This window comes from Oncorhynchus tshawytscha, linkage group LG19 (genome assembly GCF_018296145.1).
Source record: "Oncorhynchus tshawytscha isolate Ot180627B linkage group LG19, Otsh_v2.0, whole genome shotgun sequence".
NCBI lineage: Eukaryota > Metazoa > Chordata > Actinopteri > Salmoniformes > Salmonidae > Oncorhynchus > Oncorhynchus tshawytscha.
The window spans coordinates 30,871,844-30,886,102 of record NC_056447.1 but is presented as its reverse complement, the minus strand read 5'-3'; the positions used below and the strand labels follow the sequence as shown (position 1 = coordinate 30,886,102).

At 45.0% G+C, this 14,259-nt stretch overlaps 1 protein-coding gene across 2 annotated transcripts; it reads left to right on the top strand.

The window, feature by feature from the left end:
* The first annotated feature begins 402 nt into the window (after nt 1–402).
* Nucleotides 403–5,503, top strand: LOC112218615 (leucine-rich repeat-containing protein 4-like). Of its 2 annotated transcripts, none has more exons than XM_024379557.2 (2): nt 403–1,785; nt 1,999–5,503. In XM_024379557.2, the coding sequence occupies exon 2, from the start codon at nt 2,113–2,115 to the stop codon at nt 4,162–4,164; it is 2,052 nt and encodes a 683-aa protein (XP_024235325.1). In that variant the 5' UTR covers nt 403–1,785; nt 1,999–2,112; the 3' UTR covers nt 4,165–5,503. The 2 variants fall into 2 exon arrangements, with proteins under 2 accessions (XP_024235325.1, XP_024235324.1); XM_024379556.2 differs by having other exon boundaries at nt 1,989–5,503.
* The last annotated feature ends 8,756 nt before the right edge of the window (nt 5,504–14,259 follow it).

The window sequence follows — 14,259 nt, the reverse complement described above, 5'->3', positions numbered from 1 at the left end:
GTGTGTGTGTGTGTGTGTGTGTGTGTGTGTGTGTGTGTGTGTGTGTGTGTGTGTGTGTGTGTGTATGTGTGTGTGTGTGTGTGTGTGTGTGTGTGTGTGTGTGTGTGTGTATGTTCGTTCGTTTGTGCGCAAGTGGCTGTGTGAGCCGCGGCTGACAGGGAGAGGAGTACGTCAGCATTACATTCACGTTCCCACTGAAGGACAAAGGGAGGGGGATAGAGAGTCTTAGCTCCCGCAACACACACACACACACACACACACACACACACACACACACACACACACACACACACACACACACACACACACACACACACACACACACACACACACACACACAGGGAAAAAAGAGAAAGACTGTACAACAAAAAACAAGAAGAGAAGAGAAGAGGAGAGGGGGATTGGAATGCTGCTGTGACGGTGTGATGCTTGTTTGCCGCCTCTCTTCTGCTCTCTCACTCTACCTTTTGCTCTCTCCCCTCTTACCCTCTAGCTTGTCCCCCTCTCTCTCCTGGCTCCACCGTGGTTACTGCAGTAGTCCAGCAGCCAGTCGGGAGCCACAGAGCAACTGCCACAACTTGCTACCTCACCTCATCCTTACTGCCCCCAGCCCTGAGCTCAAGCACGGGGATCAACTAGTAGGCAACCAGGACAGACAGAGAGACACACCTCGGGGGAGAGTACCAGGCCAGGAACTTTCCATACCTGCCTCTGTTTACGGATACCGGTTACAGATACCGTGCACAGCCACCATCGCATCGACACAGCAGGAGTCTACCCCTCTCTCTCTCTCTCTCTCTCTCTCTCTCTCTCTCTCACACACACACACACTTCTCTCTCTCCCTCTCTCTCTCTCTCTCTATTTTTCCCTCACTGATACTAAGGAAAGGACAAAAACACTCTCTCTCCTTCGACTGCTTTTTCCTCTCCCTCTCTGCTTCTCTTTCTCTAAAGCGTAGCTCCGGCAGCACTGCGCTCCCTCTCCTCCTCCTCCCCTCTCTCTAACCAGCACCCCCATCTCTCCACCTCCCCCCCACCCCCTCAGGAAGAATACTGCTAACTGTGCTGCACGCGGCAGGCTGCAGCTGCTATAGCCACGGCCAGGCAAACCATCGCAGGGAGAGGACCAGAAGAGAAGAGAGAAAAAGAGAGGACAGTGGGATGACTGCGTCAGGAGTCCTTTAGCTTTTTTCTCTCTCTCTTTCTCCATCCATCAGAGCGGGGCGAATCAGGCACCAGCTAGCCTTCGGCAAAGTCACCGAGACGGAGGGCTCTCAGCCGACATACACACAGAAACACAGAAACACACACACACTCACGAGGACCTGCCAGACCGGTGGATTTAAAAAAAAAATGTATTGTCATTTTTTTCCTTTCTGCTCGGTGTGTCTGGCTTTTACTGCTTGATGGAGCAGTGTGATTCGTCAACAGAGGGGCCGTGTGTCTGCGGCTGCAGGCAGGAAGAGGGGGAGAGGAGGAGGGCTGGGGGACGCCAGTCACCTGCTTAGCTTAACCCACACGGCCTGTCTTTTCCCACCGAGCCTCTAGTCTCTACACACTGCTCTGCTCCACTCTCACCACCGGCTAACAGGAGACATTTTGTTCCATTAGTTAACACAGGGACATTACCACCACTTTCCAGATGAAGAAGAAGAACTGAATATAAATACACTTTTCACATTTCTGTTTTTCCATGGAAAGGGAAATATACATGACTCTGGTTCCTGATTGTTTTTTGTGATATTCAGAAAGGAAGAAATAAGGGACCGTTTAAGAACTAATGAGGTAGGTGATCACTGCAAAATCTTTCCTTTGCTACTGCTCTGCCTTCACATAATCTCTCTCTGCCTCCCTCTCTTCCCCCTCTCTCCCTCTTTCACTCTCTCTCTTCCTCTCGCCCCCTATCATTCTCCATCTCTCTTTCTCGCTTCCTCTCTCCGTCTCCCTTTTTCTATTTTCTCTTTCTCTCTGTGTCTATTTCTGCGTAGCGTCACCCAGACTCGTCGATGGCGTGGCGAATCCTGTCCTTGCTCCAGCCAGGGTAGGAGGGTGGTGCGTCCTCCTCTAGTGTCCGTCTCGCCCCAACATGCTGAACAATGAGCCCTCCGCAACATGAGTACTGTGGGCCGGGTTTCTCTGCAGCCCACCTGGAACGCAGCCCTGCTCGCCCTGCTAGCCCTCACCATGGTGCCAGCTCTCAGTGTGTGCCAGCCTGCCGGCCTGGGTCCTCCCCCCAACCCCCAGAACTGTCCGGTGGTGTGCTCCTGCACCAACCAGATCGGTAAGGTGGTGTGTACACGCCGTGGCCTGGTCAGGGTGCCCCCCGGGATCCCCACCAACACCAGATACCTCAACCTGATGGAGAACAGCATCGAGACCATCCAGGCTGACACCTTCAGACACCTACACCATCTGGAGGTGCTGCAGCTGGGCAGGAACGCCATCAGGCAGATTGAGGTGGGGGCCTTCAACGGCCTGACCAGCCTCAACACCCTGGAGCTGTTTGACAACAGACTGACGGGGATCCCCAGCGGGGCTTTTGAGTACCTGTCCAAGCTGAGGGAGCTGTGGCTGAGGAACAACCCCATCGAGAGCATCCCATCCTATGCCTTCAACAGGGTGCCCTCTCTGATGAGGCTGGACCTAGGGGAGCTCAGGAGGCTAGAGTACATTTCTGACGGGGCCTTTGAGGGCCTGCAGAACCTCAAGTACCTGAACCTAGGGATGTGTAACCTCAGGGAGATGCCTGTCCTGTCTCCCCTGACTGGCCTGGAAGAGCTGGAGATGTCTGAGAACACTTTCCCTGAGATGAAGCCTGGCTCTTTCCGCGGCCTGCGCTCGCTACAGAAACTCTGGATAATGAACTCTGGGATCACCGTGATCGAGAGGAACGCCTTTGATGACATCACGGCGCTGGTGGAGCTGAATCTAGCCCATAATAACCTGTCATCTCTCCCCCATGACCTCTTTGCCCCGCTGCAGTACCTAGTGGAGCTCCATCTCCACCACAACCCCTGGAGGTGTGACTGTGACGTGGTCTGGCTGTCCTGGTGGCTCAGGGAGTACATCCCCACTAACTCCACCTGCTGCGGCCGCTGCCACTCCCCTGCCCACATGAGAGGACGATACCTGGTGGAGGTGGACCAGACCACATTCCAGTGCTCTGCTCCCTTCATCCTGGATGCTCCAAGGGACCTCAACATCTCTGCAGAGAGAGTGGCTGAGCTCAAGTGTCTTACGGCCGCCATGTCATCGGTCCGATGGCTGCTCCCTAACGGGACCGTTCTGACCCATGGCTCGTCTCACCCTCGGATCTCTGTCCTCAATGATGGAACGCTCAACTTCTCTAACGTTTTGCCGTCGGACAAGGGTGTCTATACTTGCATGGTGACTAACATGGCAGGTAACTCCAACGCCTCAGCCTACCTGAATGTCAGCAATGCCGAGCTCAACACCTCCAACCTGTCCTATTTCACTACAGTGACTGTGGAGGTGCTGGAGCCCACCGTAGAAGAGACCCCCAAACCCAAACCCACAGTCCCAGCCTCGCCCTCAGTGTTCCAGCCCGTCTTCATCTCCACGCCCACCATGCTGCTCCAGAGCACCCAGACCCCCCGCCAGGTGTCTCTCCCCACAGCCCGTGGCCCCACCCACCCCTCCGCCAGCCTGGACGAGGTCGTGAAGACAACCAAGATCATTATTGGCTGCTTCGTTGCCGTGACGCTCCTTGCCGCTGCCATGTTGATCGCCTTCTACAAGCTGCGTAAGCGGCACCAGCAGCGGAGCACGGTGGCAGTGGCGCGGACCATCGAGATCATCCAAATGGATGAGGAGGTTCCCGAGGTTCCACCGGCCAGGTCAGGTTCTAGCGAGTCTGAGGAGATGGGGCTGGCTCTGCCCACCATCTTAAAAGCAAGATACATCTCATCATCCTCATCGTCGTCCCACAGAGACAGAGACAGAGACAAAGACAGAGATAGAGACAGGGACAGAGCTGCCTACGGGGCTCACTGGACCCATAACAACCTGGGAAACTCCCTGCACCGTTCCTCCAGCCGCCAGCATCATCAGCAGCACCACCACAGCCTCATCAGCACCATCGCAGAGCCCTACGTCATTAAGACCACTCACACCAAGGAGAAGGTCCAGGAGACCCAGATCTAAGGGACTCATGCTGGCCTTACTGTGGATCTAACTGTGTGGATCTAACTGTGTGGATCTAACTGTGGATCTAACTGGGTGGATCTAACTGGGTGGATTTCTATATGGATCTGACTCTACTCCCTCCTCTCTTCCTCTCCTCACTGCTCACCAGTCCATGCAATAGAATGCACAAAGAAGACGGTAACTTTCTTTTGTACAGAGTGCAAAATGGAGACAGTTTTATCTATCTTGTACATGCTTATACATAAATATAGAAATGTAAAAAATATACATCTATATAACTTAATCTAATATGGGGACGGTGTTGGGATTATGTATCAAAGAAGAAAGTAAAATTTAAACTATTTTCTAATAACTTGTAAGTTCTATTTAAAAGCGAGAGATGTTGAGGTCTCGATGATAGTGTGTTTGATTGATTGAGGGAGGAGCTGTCTTGAGCAAAACCTTTTTGTCATTTAGACCATTTAGGATGTAGTAAAAGCCCTTTATACCCACAGCAGTTTATAAAACAACAAGCCCTAACATCAGATCAGGCTTCGCAGGTTCATCTTATAAAAGCGGCAGTTTGTACTGTGCCAAACGTTATAAATACAATAAAGGACTCCGGAAGATTATGAAAACCAACAGCCACATCCAAGCAAAATCTAGACAGAAAGACAGAGAGTAATTTGTCGAGGGAGAGAGGTAGAGAGAAGAGCATAGATTTTGCTGTTCAGTAGCTATCAGCCAAATGGTTTTAGACTGCAGTGAATTTCTGCAGCTAAGGTTTAACCCTTTGTTTTCCGGAGCAAAGCTACACATCTATCTAAAAACAGCTCTTTATGTTACTGAATCTAAACCCGTTTAGTACGGTTGTATTTGATTTATCCCAGGTCCCCTTGGCTAAGATGAAGGACAGGCTATTATGAACAGAGATTTGGTGTGGTTTCTTCATGCAGATTTAGGTTGCATAAGGTATTGTTCTTTTTTATTTTTGTCTTGGGTTGTGACATGCTTCTTAATGGCATGTGTAGTGTTTAGGGTTAATGTAGTGCTGCATTACAGTGGTTCTCTGTCTGCTCTCTGTAAGGGCTCGTTCTAATGGTAATCCCTCACAGTTACAGACGTGGTGCAGAGAGACTGGGGTTTGCTGACCAATCTGCTTTTGGAAGAAAAAAAGGAGCTGGGCTGAAATGAAATGAATGTCTGGACATTGGGCTTGTTTCTCTATGGACTTCATTGAAACAATGAAATTGTTTTTTCTTTTCCTTATTTTGGGTATTATTTCGAGCAACACTATTTTTATGGGGTGTCTATAAGGAGGCTACAAAAAATAAAACCTTTGGTTTGTATTTCTCTACTTGGAGACACTTCAACGTGCCATTAATTTCCCTGTCCCTCTTGATGACAGTGTGGAGATATTAGCTTGTAAGCCTGGTAGCATGTCAGTCCACAAACACTGAACAGAACGCATTCATAATTCTAAATGAAGCCCTACCCCCTACCCTCCTAGTCACAACTGTAGATCGGAAAAGGATCAGATAAACTTGAGCAATATGGCAATTGCTTCACCTTGCCTTCTGATAGACTTGTGGAATTCTTTGCCATATTGCTTGCACCTATCCAATCCTTTCAGACGTACAGTACATCAGTGCTAAGGGGGTAGGGGGTAAGATGGAGTAAGAATTTGGAGGTCCATGCTATTTCTATGTTAGCTGTGATAAGATATGGTCTACCCTCCTCTTCCCCAGTTATTCCTATGCATTGCGTTTCCACTGGTCCCTGTCAGTGAATGAGTCTTTAAGTGAGGCTGTGTACAATGCTGCATTATCCTCCCTCCCACACTGGATCTCTATGAGAGGGCCTTCTGATCTCTGCTGCTTCACGTTGCCGAGAGGGTTAGGTAGACACACACACACGCTGAATGCCAAATCAGCCTCCAGCCCCTTCCCCATAGGCACTCCTGTAGAGGTAAATAATAATAGGTACAAGCAATATGGTAGCAGCCCCCTTGTCCTAGGTGGTATTGTCACTATATGCTCACTATGCTCACACACATACAATCCTTTCAGATCTACAGCAGTGCATAGTTGTTAGAGAGGCAGTGCAAGTAATCTGACATGGCTTCCTCTCCTTATATATTTTTCTACTATTTTCCTGATGTGAGGGGACTTTACAGGAGAATGAAAAGTATTGGTATTCTTCCACCAATTGCTTTCCTCTTGTCCTGTAGTGTCACAACAGTGCAAATGAAGGAAACAAGGAGAGAAAGCTACTTTAGATCATTGAGATGCAGCCCAAGTGGTAGCCTTAACAAGGCAATACTTTCCAAATGTAGCGGTACAGTGAAATATATAGTACATCATTGAATATTGTTATATTGTTAAACTAACATATTGTTAAACTAATTTCTGAATGAAAATGAACCACTCCTTTTATCATTAAGTGGATCTGTACTTCAGGCAACTGCCAAAATAAAGGAAACACCAACATAAAGTGCCTCAATAGGGTGTTGGGCACCACAACAAGAACAGCTTCAACACCTTGTGGCATAGATTCTACAAGTGCCTGGAACTTTATTGGAGGGATGTGACTTCATTCTTCCATGAGAAACTGCATAATGTTAATGTTGTTGATGAGGGTGGAAAACGCTGTCTCAGGCACTCCTCCAGAGTCTCCCATAAGTGTTCAACTGGGCTGAGATCTCCACACACACACACACACACACACACACACACACACACACACACACACACACACACACACACACACACACACACACACACACACACACACACACACACACACACAGCGGATGGTCGGTGGGAATGAACATTTTTACAAATCATTTGTAGACTGCAAATTGACTGCAAGAAGCCCAAAGAGATATAATATTTTAATATTTATTAACTAAAACATAATAATTTAAAACTTTGCTTACATTTGTATACGATCACGTGTCTTTCTATTATTCTGTATTATTCTGTATTTCTTCAGAAAATAAAACCGCCAGTTGAGGAACCCTGCACTATGCTCCGTAAAAACCCCTCTTTGAAAGTCACTGAGATGTCTTCTTCTAGCAATGGTAGCCAAAACAATGGTGGGCGTTTCTAAACATGATCTTAATCATTTTGGGATGTTAATTCTGTAATTAACTCAGAAAACCACACCTGTGTGGAAGCACCTGCTTTCAATATACTTTGTATCCTTCATTAACTCACGTGTTTCCTTTATTTTGGCAGTTACCTGTACATCCCTGTGTGGGAGAAGGAGCCTACAGTGTAACTGATATTTGACTACACTGCCACAATTTCACAATGAAAATGTATTATTTAGTTTATCACCAGCAATAAGCTTCCACTGTACATTCACAATGTGTGAGTGTTTCATAATGTCTTGTCCTGCACTGATTATGCTTCTGAATCACAATGATGTCACACAGTTGAAAGGTCAATCATCAGAAATGAGTGTTTGTGTTCTGTGGTGACTAGTGCAACATCACTTCGACCTCTCAGCTGCCGCTTCAGATACACTCAGTCACCGTCTCCCCCATTCAGAAGACACACAGACTGCTACTGTTTCCTCAGCTCAGCTCAGAAAACCAAATGTCACTCAGGGCCCAGGCGGAACAGGAAGACAGGAATGGAAGCATTGAAAATGTTCATGTTGCTCCAAATGAGACGTTTATCTGTCTATTTCAGTAGAAAAGGGGTAAGAATTAAGCCATTCAATAATTACAGAGACATTCTGCTGCCAGGCTTGGAGGGGACTAAAGGCTGCTTTTAAATCCTACAGGCATCAATTGGACTGGCCTCCGTAGGCAGAGGCTACAGATACACTGCCCCCTCTTCCTTGTCCTCTTTTTCATTACCTCCTCCTCCCACTCCTAATCCTCTTCCCTTCCTACTCTTCCACTTGTCTCTATAAATGCCTAAATCTACTACATATGATACATTCATAATGCATTTCAGACAGCTGGTTCCTAGAGAGTGTTACTGACTGTTTTCTATCCCATCTGCTCCTCAGTGTGTGTGTGTGTGTGTGTGTTAGAGGACTGTCTACAGGTGTGCTGGTGGGAGCAGATGTGTCCATGTATTACTGGGTCAAGTGGATGTTTTCTGTCGTTTTCTCTGCAGGGTGAATAAGAACATTTTACACCAGAGTCAGACACTCTCCTTTTTCGCTCCTCACATCTGAATGCTTCTGTGATGGGTGTTTTTCCTGCAATACAGCAGCTTCTAATGTGTTCTCTTGAAAGGAAAATCTTCTCCACATTTCTTTCTATTGCGTGTTTGTGAAAGATATGTTACCTTTGAGAGACTATTAGCTCTGTCTGAGGTGGGGAATCATGTGTGGATTAACATGTTGTAGGCCCCAATCAGGGACTTATTCACATTTGGGGCACCAGGCCACTGAACTCTCTGGCCAATAAGTCACAATTATGATCAATGACCAATAAGTGCCACCAGATAGAGAAGAAAAGCAGGTATTTGAATAGCTCTGCTCTAGGCCCTTGTGAAGATCTTAAAGGATTGGATAGGTGTCAGCAAAATGGGAGAGGTAGTGCTATCATCATATAATGTCATATCTACTGAAGTGTCTTTGTCTATTATATGGGTTAAGGGTTGATTTGTGATTATGCATTAGTCTGCAAACATAAGAGCCCAAACAAAGGCTTGCTGTGAAAACATCCATAGTGCTAATACGAGACAGCTCCTCTCTCTTATCAGTAGCAGTGGAGTCTGTCATGCATTCAGACTGTGCCTGCATGTTGCCTTGTTGCCAAATGAGCTATGAAGATGCCTTGTCATAACTGTTATCAGTCCCTCTCCCTCTCTCCCCTCCTCTTTGTCTGAAGCTAATTGACTTAAATCCAGACTACTCATCCAGTCAGCCCTAGATTAAACTCTCTCTCTCTCTCTCTCTCTCTCTCTCTCTCTCTCAGTAGACTTTCAGTGGTTTTCCAGATTCAGGGTACAGTATATTGTCATATAAAAGGAATAGAAATACCTGCAATAGTCAACTAGAATATTGAAATCTATCTTCTATTCCTTTCGTATAGGATATGGACAATGAGAACCAAATCTCAAAGGTGGACTTTTATTTAAATGTACAGTACGTACATAGACTAATATTCAGTTATTGAAAACAGACTGATGCTATTGTTCTTTCAAAACAGCAAAGGAATGTGATGTGACTGAAGATGAGCATCATGTTTTTCAAAGCCTGTAATCCTGTTGAATCACCGTGTGACAACAGCAGCATGTTCTTTGTGTGTGTTTTCATGAGCGCTGTCCTTTGTCCCGGGTCACAGCAATACAACATAACAAACACTTCACAGCAGATCAAAGGGAGAGATACACACACAGTCCACATTCACATGCACATGCACACATGCACACACATACGAGAGCACACACACACACACACACACACACACACACATTTGTGGAGCAGTGCCTGTACAATTGGAAACAATAGAAGTGAAGTGAAACATATTGGATTACTGCATGAATATCAATACCGTAATCTGAGTGTAAAGCCTTTGAGTGTAAAGACATTTAGCCTACTCACAAATTTCCTATCTATCACCCCTGACCCAATTCACTCAGAATCCCCCCCCCCCCCCCACACACACACACACACACACACACACCACCATGCTGTAGTGGGCCAAAGTAAACTCTCCTGTCAGAGGCAGCTTTGAATAGGAGGTGGAAGCTGCACGTTTTGACTGGTGGTGGTGGTAGTGTGTATATGTGTATATGTGTATATGTGTGCATGTGTGTGCTTGTTCTCATATTTGTGATTTGCTACAGCTGCTTTGCTGAATATGTGATAGACAGAAATATCTGCAAACACAGAACAATGCAGATCAAAGACATTTCAAAAGTGATGCATCCAACAATATTCCAGGTGATGGGAAAGTCAAAGAAGAATCTGAAGAAGCATTGCATTAGACTTCAGTATATGGGAGCCTGCAGTACGAAAGTGTTAAGATATTTCTATTTGCTTCAGTATCTCAGTGAAAAACAGGAACACTCACCATCAATCCTTCACCTCTTCACCCCAATCTCCCCCTCTCTGAGTAGGATGGATGGTGACTCACCTCCTCATTCTCTCTCTCAAACACACACACACGCACGCGCACGCACACACACACACACACACACACACACACACACACACACACACACACACACACACACACACACACACACGCACGCACACACACACACACACACAGTGAACGTAGACAGCATACAGTGGCTTGCGAAAGTATTCACCCCCTTGGCATTTGTCCAATTTTGTTGCCTTACAACCTAGAGTTAAAATGTTTTTGTTGGGGGGGGGGGTTGTATCATTTAATTTATACAACATGCCTACCACTCTGAAGATGCTAAATATGTTATAATGTGTAACACTACAACACAGAAAACTTGAGCGTGCATAACAATTCACCCCCCCAAAGTCAATATTTTGTAGAGCCACCTTTTGCAACAATTACAGCTGCAAGTCTCTTGGGGTATGTCTCTATAAGCTTGGCAAATCTAGCCACTGGGATTCTTGCCCATTCTTCAAGGAAAAACTGCTCCAGCTCCTTCAAGTTGGATGGGTTCCGCTGGTGTACAGTAATCTTTAAGTCATACCACAGATTCTCGACTGGATTGAGTTCTGGGCTTTGACTAGGCCATTCCAAGACATTTAAATGTTTCCCCTTAAACCACTCGAGTGTTACTTTAGCAGTATGCTTTGGGTCATTGTCCTGCTGGAAAGTGAACCTCCGTCCCAGTCTCAAATCTCTGGAAGAGTGAAACAGGTTTCCCTCAAGAATTTCCCTGTGTTTAGAGCCATCAATCATTCCTTCAGTTCTGACCAGTTTGCCAGTCTCTGCCGATGAAAACATCCCGACAGCATGATGCTGGGGATGGTGTTCTCGGGCTGATGCGAGGTGATGGGTTTGCGCCAGACATAGCGTTTTCCTTGATGGCCAAAAAGCTTTCATTTTTGTCTCTTCTGACCAGAGTACCTTCTTCCATATGTTTGGGGAGTCTCCCACATGCCTTTTGGCAAACACCAAACGTGTTTGCTTATTTTTTTCTTGAAGCAATGGCTTAATGGCCACAGTTCCATAAAGCCCAGCTCTGTGGAGTGTATGGCTTAAAGTGGTCCTATGGACAGATATTCCAATTTCCGCTGTGGAGCTTTGCAGCTCCTTTAGTGCTATCTCTGGTCTCTTTGTTGCCTCTCTGATTAATGCCCTCCTTGCATGGTCCATGTGTTTTCGTGGGCGGCCCTCTCTTGGCAGGTTTGTTGTGGTGCCATATTCTTTCCATTTTTTTAAATAATGGATTTAATGGTGCTCTGTGGGATGTTCAAAGTTTCTGATATTTTTTTATGAACCAACCCTGATCTGTACTTCTCCACAACTTCGTCCCTGACCTGTTTGGAGAGCTCCTTGGTCTTCATGGTGCCCCTTGCTTTGTGGTGTTGCAGAATCTGGGGCCTTTCAGAACAGGTGGATATATACTGAGATCATGTGACAGATCATGTGACACTTAGATTGCACACAGGTGGACTTTATTTAACTAATTATGTGACTTCTGAAGGTAATTGGTTGCACCAGATCTTACAGTTTTTTTTGCAATCACTTTGGCACTAATTTCAGAACCTTGTGGTCATTTTTCACAACTCTAGACACAAAACTCAAAACGGTCATCACCTGTATAACACAGGCTGTCCAATGTTCAAAACATTGCATTGTGCATTCATATCTTTAAAGAAACCTTGCACTTGAAGAATCATTGGTTCAAATAACTCATTTATCATGAAATACCATAGGAACATTCATTTAGATCACCCACACACAAGATACCGATAGTTTCACTGTGTAGTTGTTCGTACAATCATTAAATATTGTAGTACAAAATATGTGACACATGTGTCATTATGCTACTACATGTAAATACATCACTGTAAAAGGACTAGTAGAAGAGAATACTACAGACACAGTGGAATCATTGAACAAAATATGACATTTATTGATGAAATACAATAAAATCACAACATAGGTTTCTACAGTAAAACAGTCAAATGTCAACTGCAGTGTTCCTTACCTGGCTTACTGTAAAAAGCTAAACTAAGGATTGATTACTGTACTTCTATATTTCTCTCATCCCTGTCTTGTGGATTTGGACATAGGTTCTCATCCACATCACAATCCATGTTTTCATTAGCCAAACATCTTGGGAAGAATCTTCGGGCATGGCGAATCCAGGCCTCACACTGGTCTGCCGTGATGTCATTGCATGCGTCATCCATGGCCTGGAGAAGGATGGCTTGTTTCTTGAGGGCGCCTATCATATACCTTCCACCTCCATGTGGAGAAAAATTCCTCAATCGTGTTAAGGAAAGGAGAGTATGGGGGTAAGTACAGGGTGGTAAATTGTGGTTGGGCCTGAAACCATGCTTGCACCACTCTGAGCATGGTGGAACATGACATTATCCCACACAATGATATAGGTCATGCCATCAGCTCTACAGACCTGATTTAGCTCATCAAGGAAGGTTTTATTCAGACAGCGAATCATGTGGCGGCCTGCAACTGAATATATAGAGTATATAGAGTAGAGAGATTTAGATGTTGTTCGACCAAACATGAGAACAGGCAAGATGAGTAATCTAAGCAACTTTGACCGTGGTATGATTGTTGATGCCACACATGGTGATTCCAGCATCTCAGAAACAGCTGCCCTCCTGGGATTTTTACGCACTACAGTCTCTAGAGTGTACAGAGAATGGTGCGATAAACAAAACACATTCAGTGAGCGACATTTCTGTGGGCAAAAACACCTTGTTAATGAGAGAGGTCAGAGGAGAATGTCCAGACTTATTCAAGCTAACAGAAAGGGCACAAAAGCTTGAATAACAGCTGTTTAAAACAGTGGTGTGCAGAATGGTATCTTTTAATGTACAACATCATGAATAATTCAGGCTGTTGTGGAGGCAAAAGGGGGTCCTACCTAGTACTAGATAGGTGTACCTAATAAAGTGGCCAGTGAGTGTACAGTAATGTCAAATCTGAAAACGTGGTCTGAAAAAATGGTACATGGGACCATAGAAACGGTGTCTGATAAAGAATGATGATGAAATATTACAGCCATAGATAATGTAGTCCAATTGGTTCATATTCCACAGTAATTGGTGTTAATGGATCTCGTTATCGTGAAACTTTCATGATCTAAACATGGAATATTGTTTGTCAGTTTCCATAAAACTATGCATTAAGAGTAATGCAACAGTTACATATCATTTTGAGCAGTTTTATCAATTGATAGTTAGATCATTGTAATATAATGAATATACAGTTATCTCAGATGTAATGTGTGAATTGCATTTTGAAATGGTAACATTTTGATGTTTAGTTGTGTCATTTTGAACAGGTGATTTTAGTTCAATGAACAAATGATCTTAGCTTTATGTGTATTGTATCCAAGCAATTGGAAAAAGTGTTAGAGTTTTGAAAAATGTGCATTTTGATCATTAGTTGTGAGCTTTGTGTCTAGAGTTTTGAAAAATGACATCAAGGTTCTGAAATTAGTGCCAAAGTGATTGTAAAAAACTGTATTTAAGGACTTAGCAAAGGGGGTGAATACATATGCACACACCACTTTTTAAAATTTATTTTTTCATTTCACTTCAACAATTTGGACTATTTGTGTATTTCCATTACATTAAATCCAAATTAAATTCCATTTAAATTACAGGTTGTAAAGCAACAAAATAGGAAAAAACACCAAGGAGGATGAATACTTTTGCAAGGCACTGTAACTCATACAAACTGACCAGTACAAAGAACCTCTGTAACTGAATTAATCAAAAGGCCAACTCTCTCTCACTTCCCCTCGCTCTCTTTCTCTCTCTCTCTCTACATCTCTTCTCTCTCTTTTAAGGTTTATCAACAAGTCACTAACTGTCAAATCTCTGAACAACACAGTTGCAGTTTTGGCAGTTGGTCAGTTTCTCTTTCTTCTCCTTTAAACTTGACTTCCGTCTCACTCTTTCATTTCTCTGACCCCTGCCAATAACATTCAAGGCTCCTGGGTTGCCATGGTT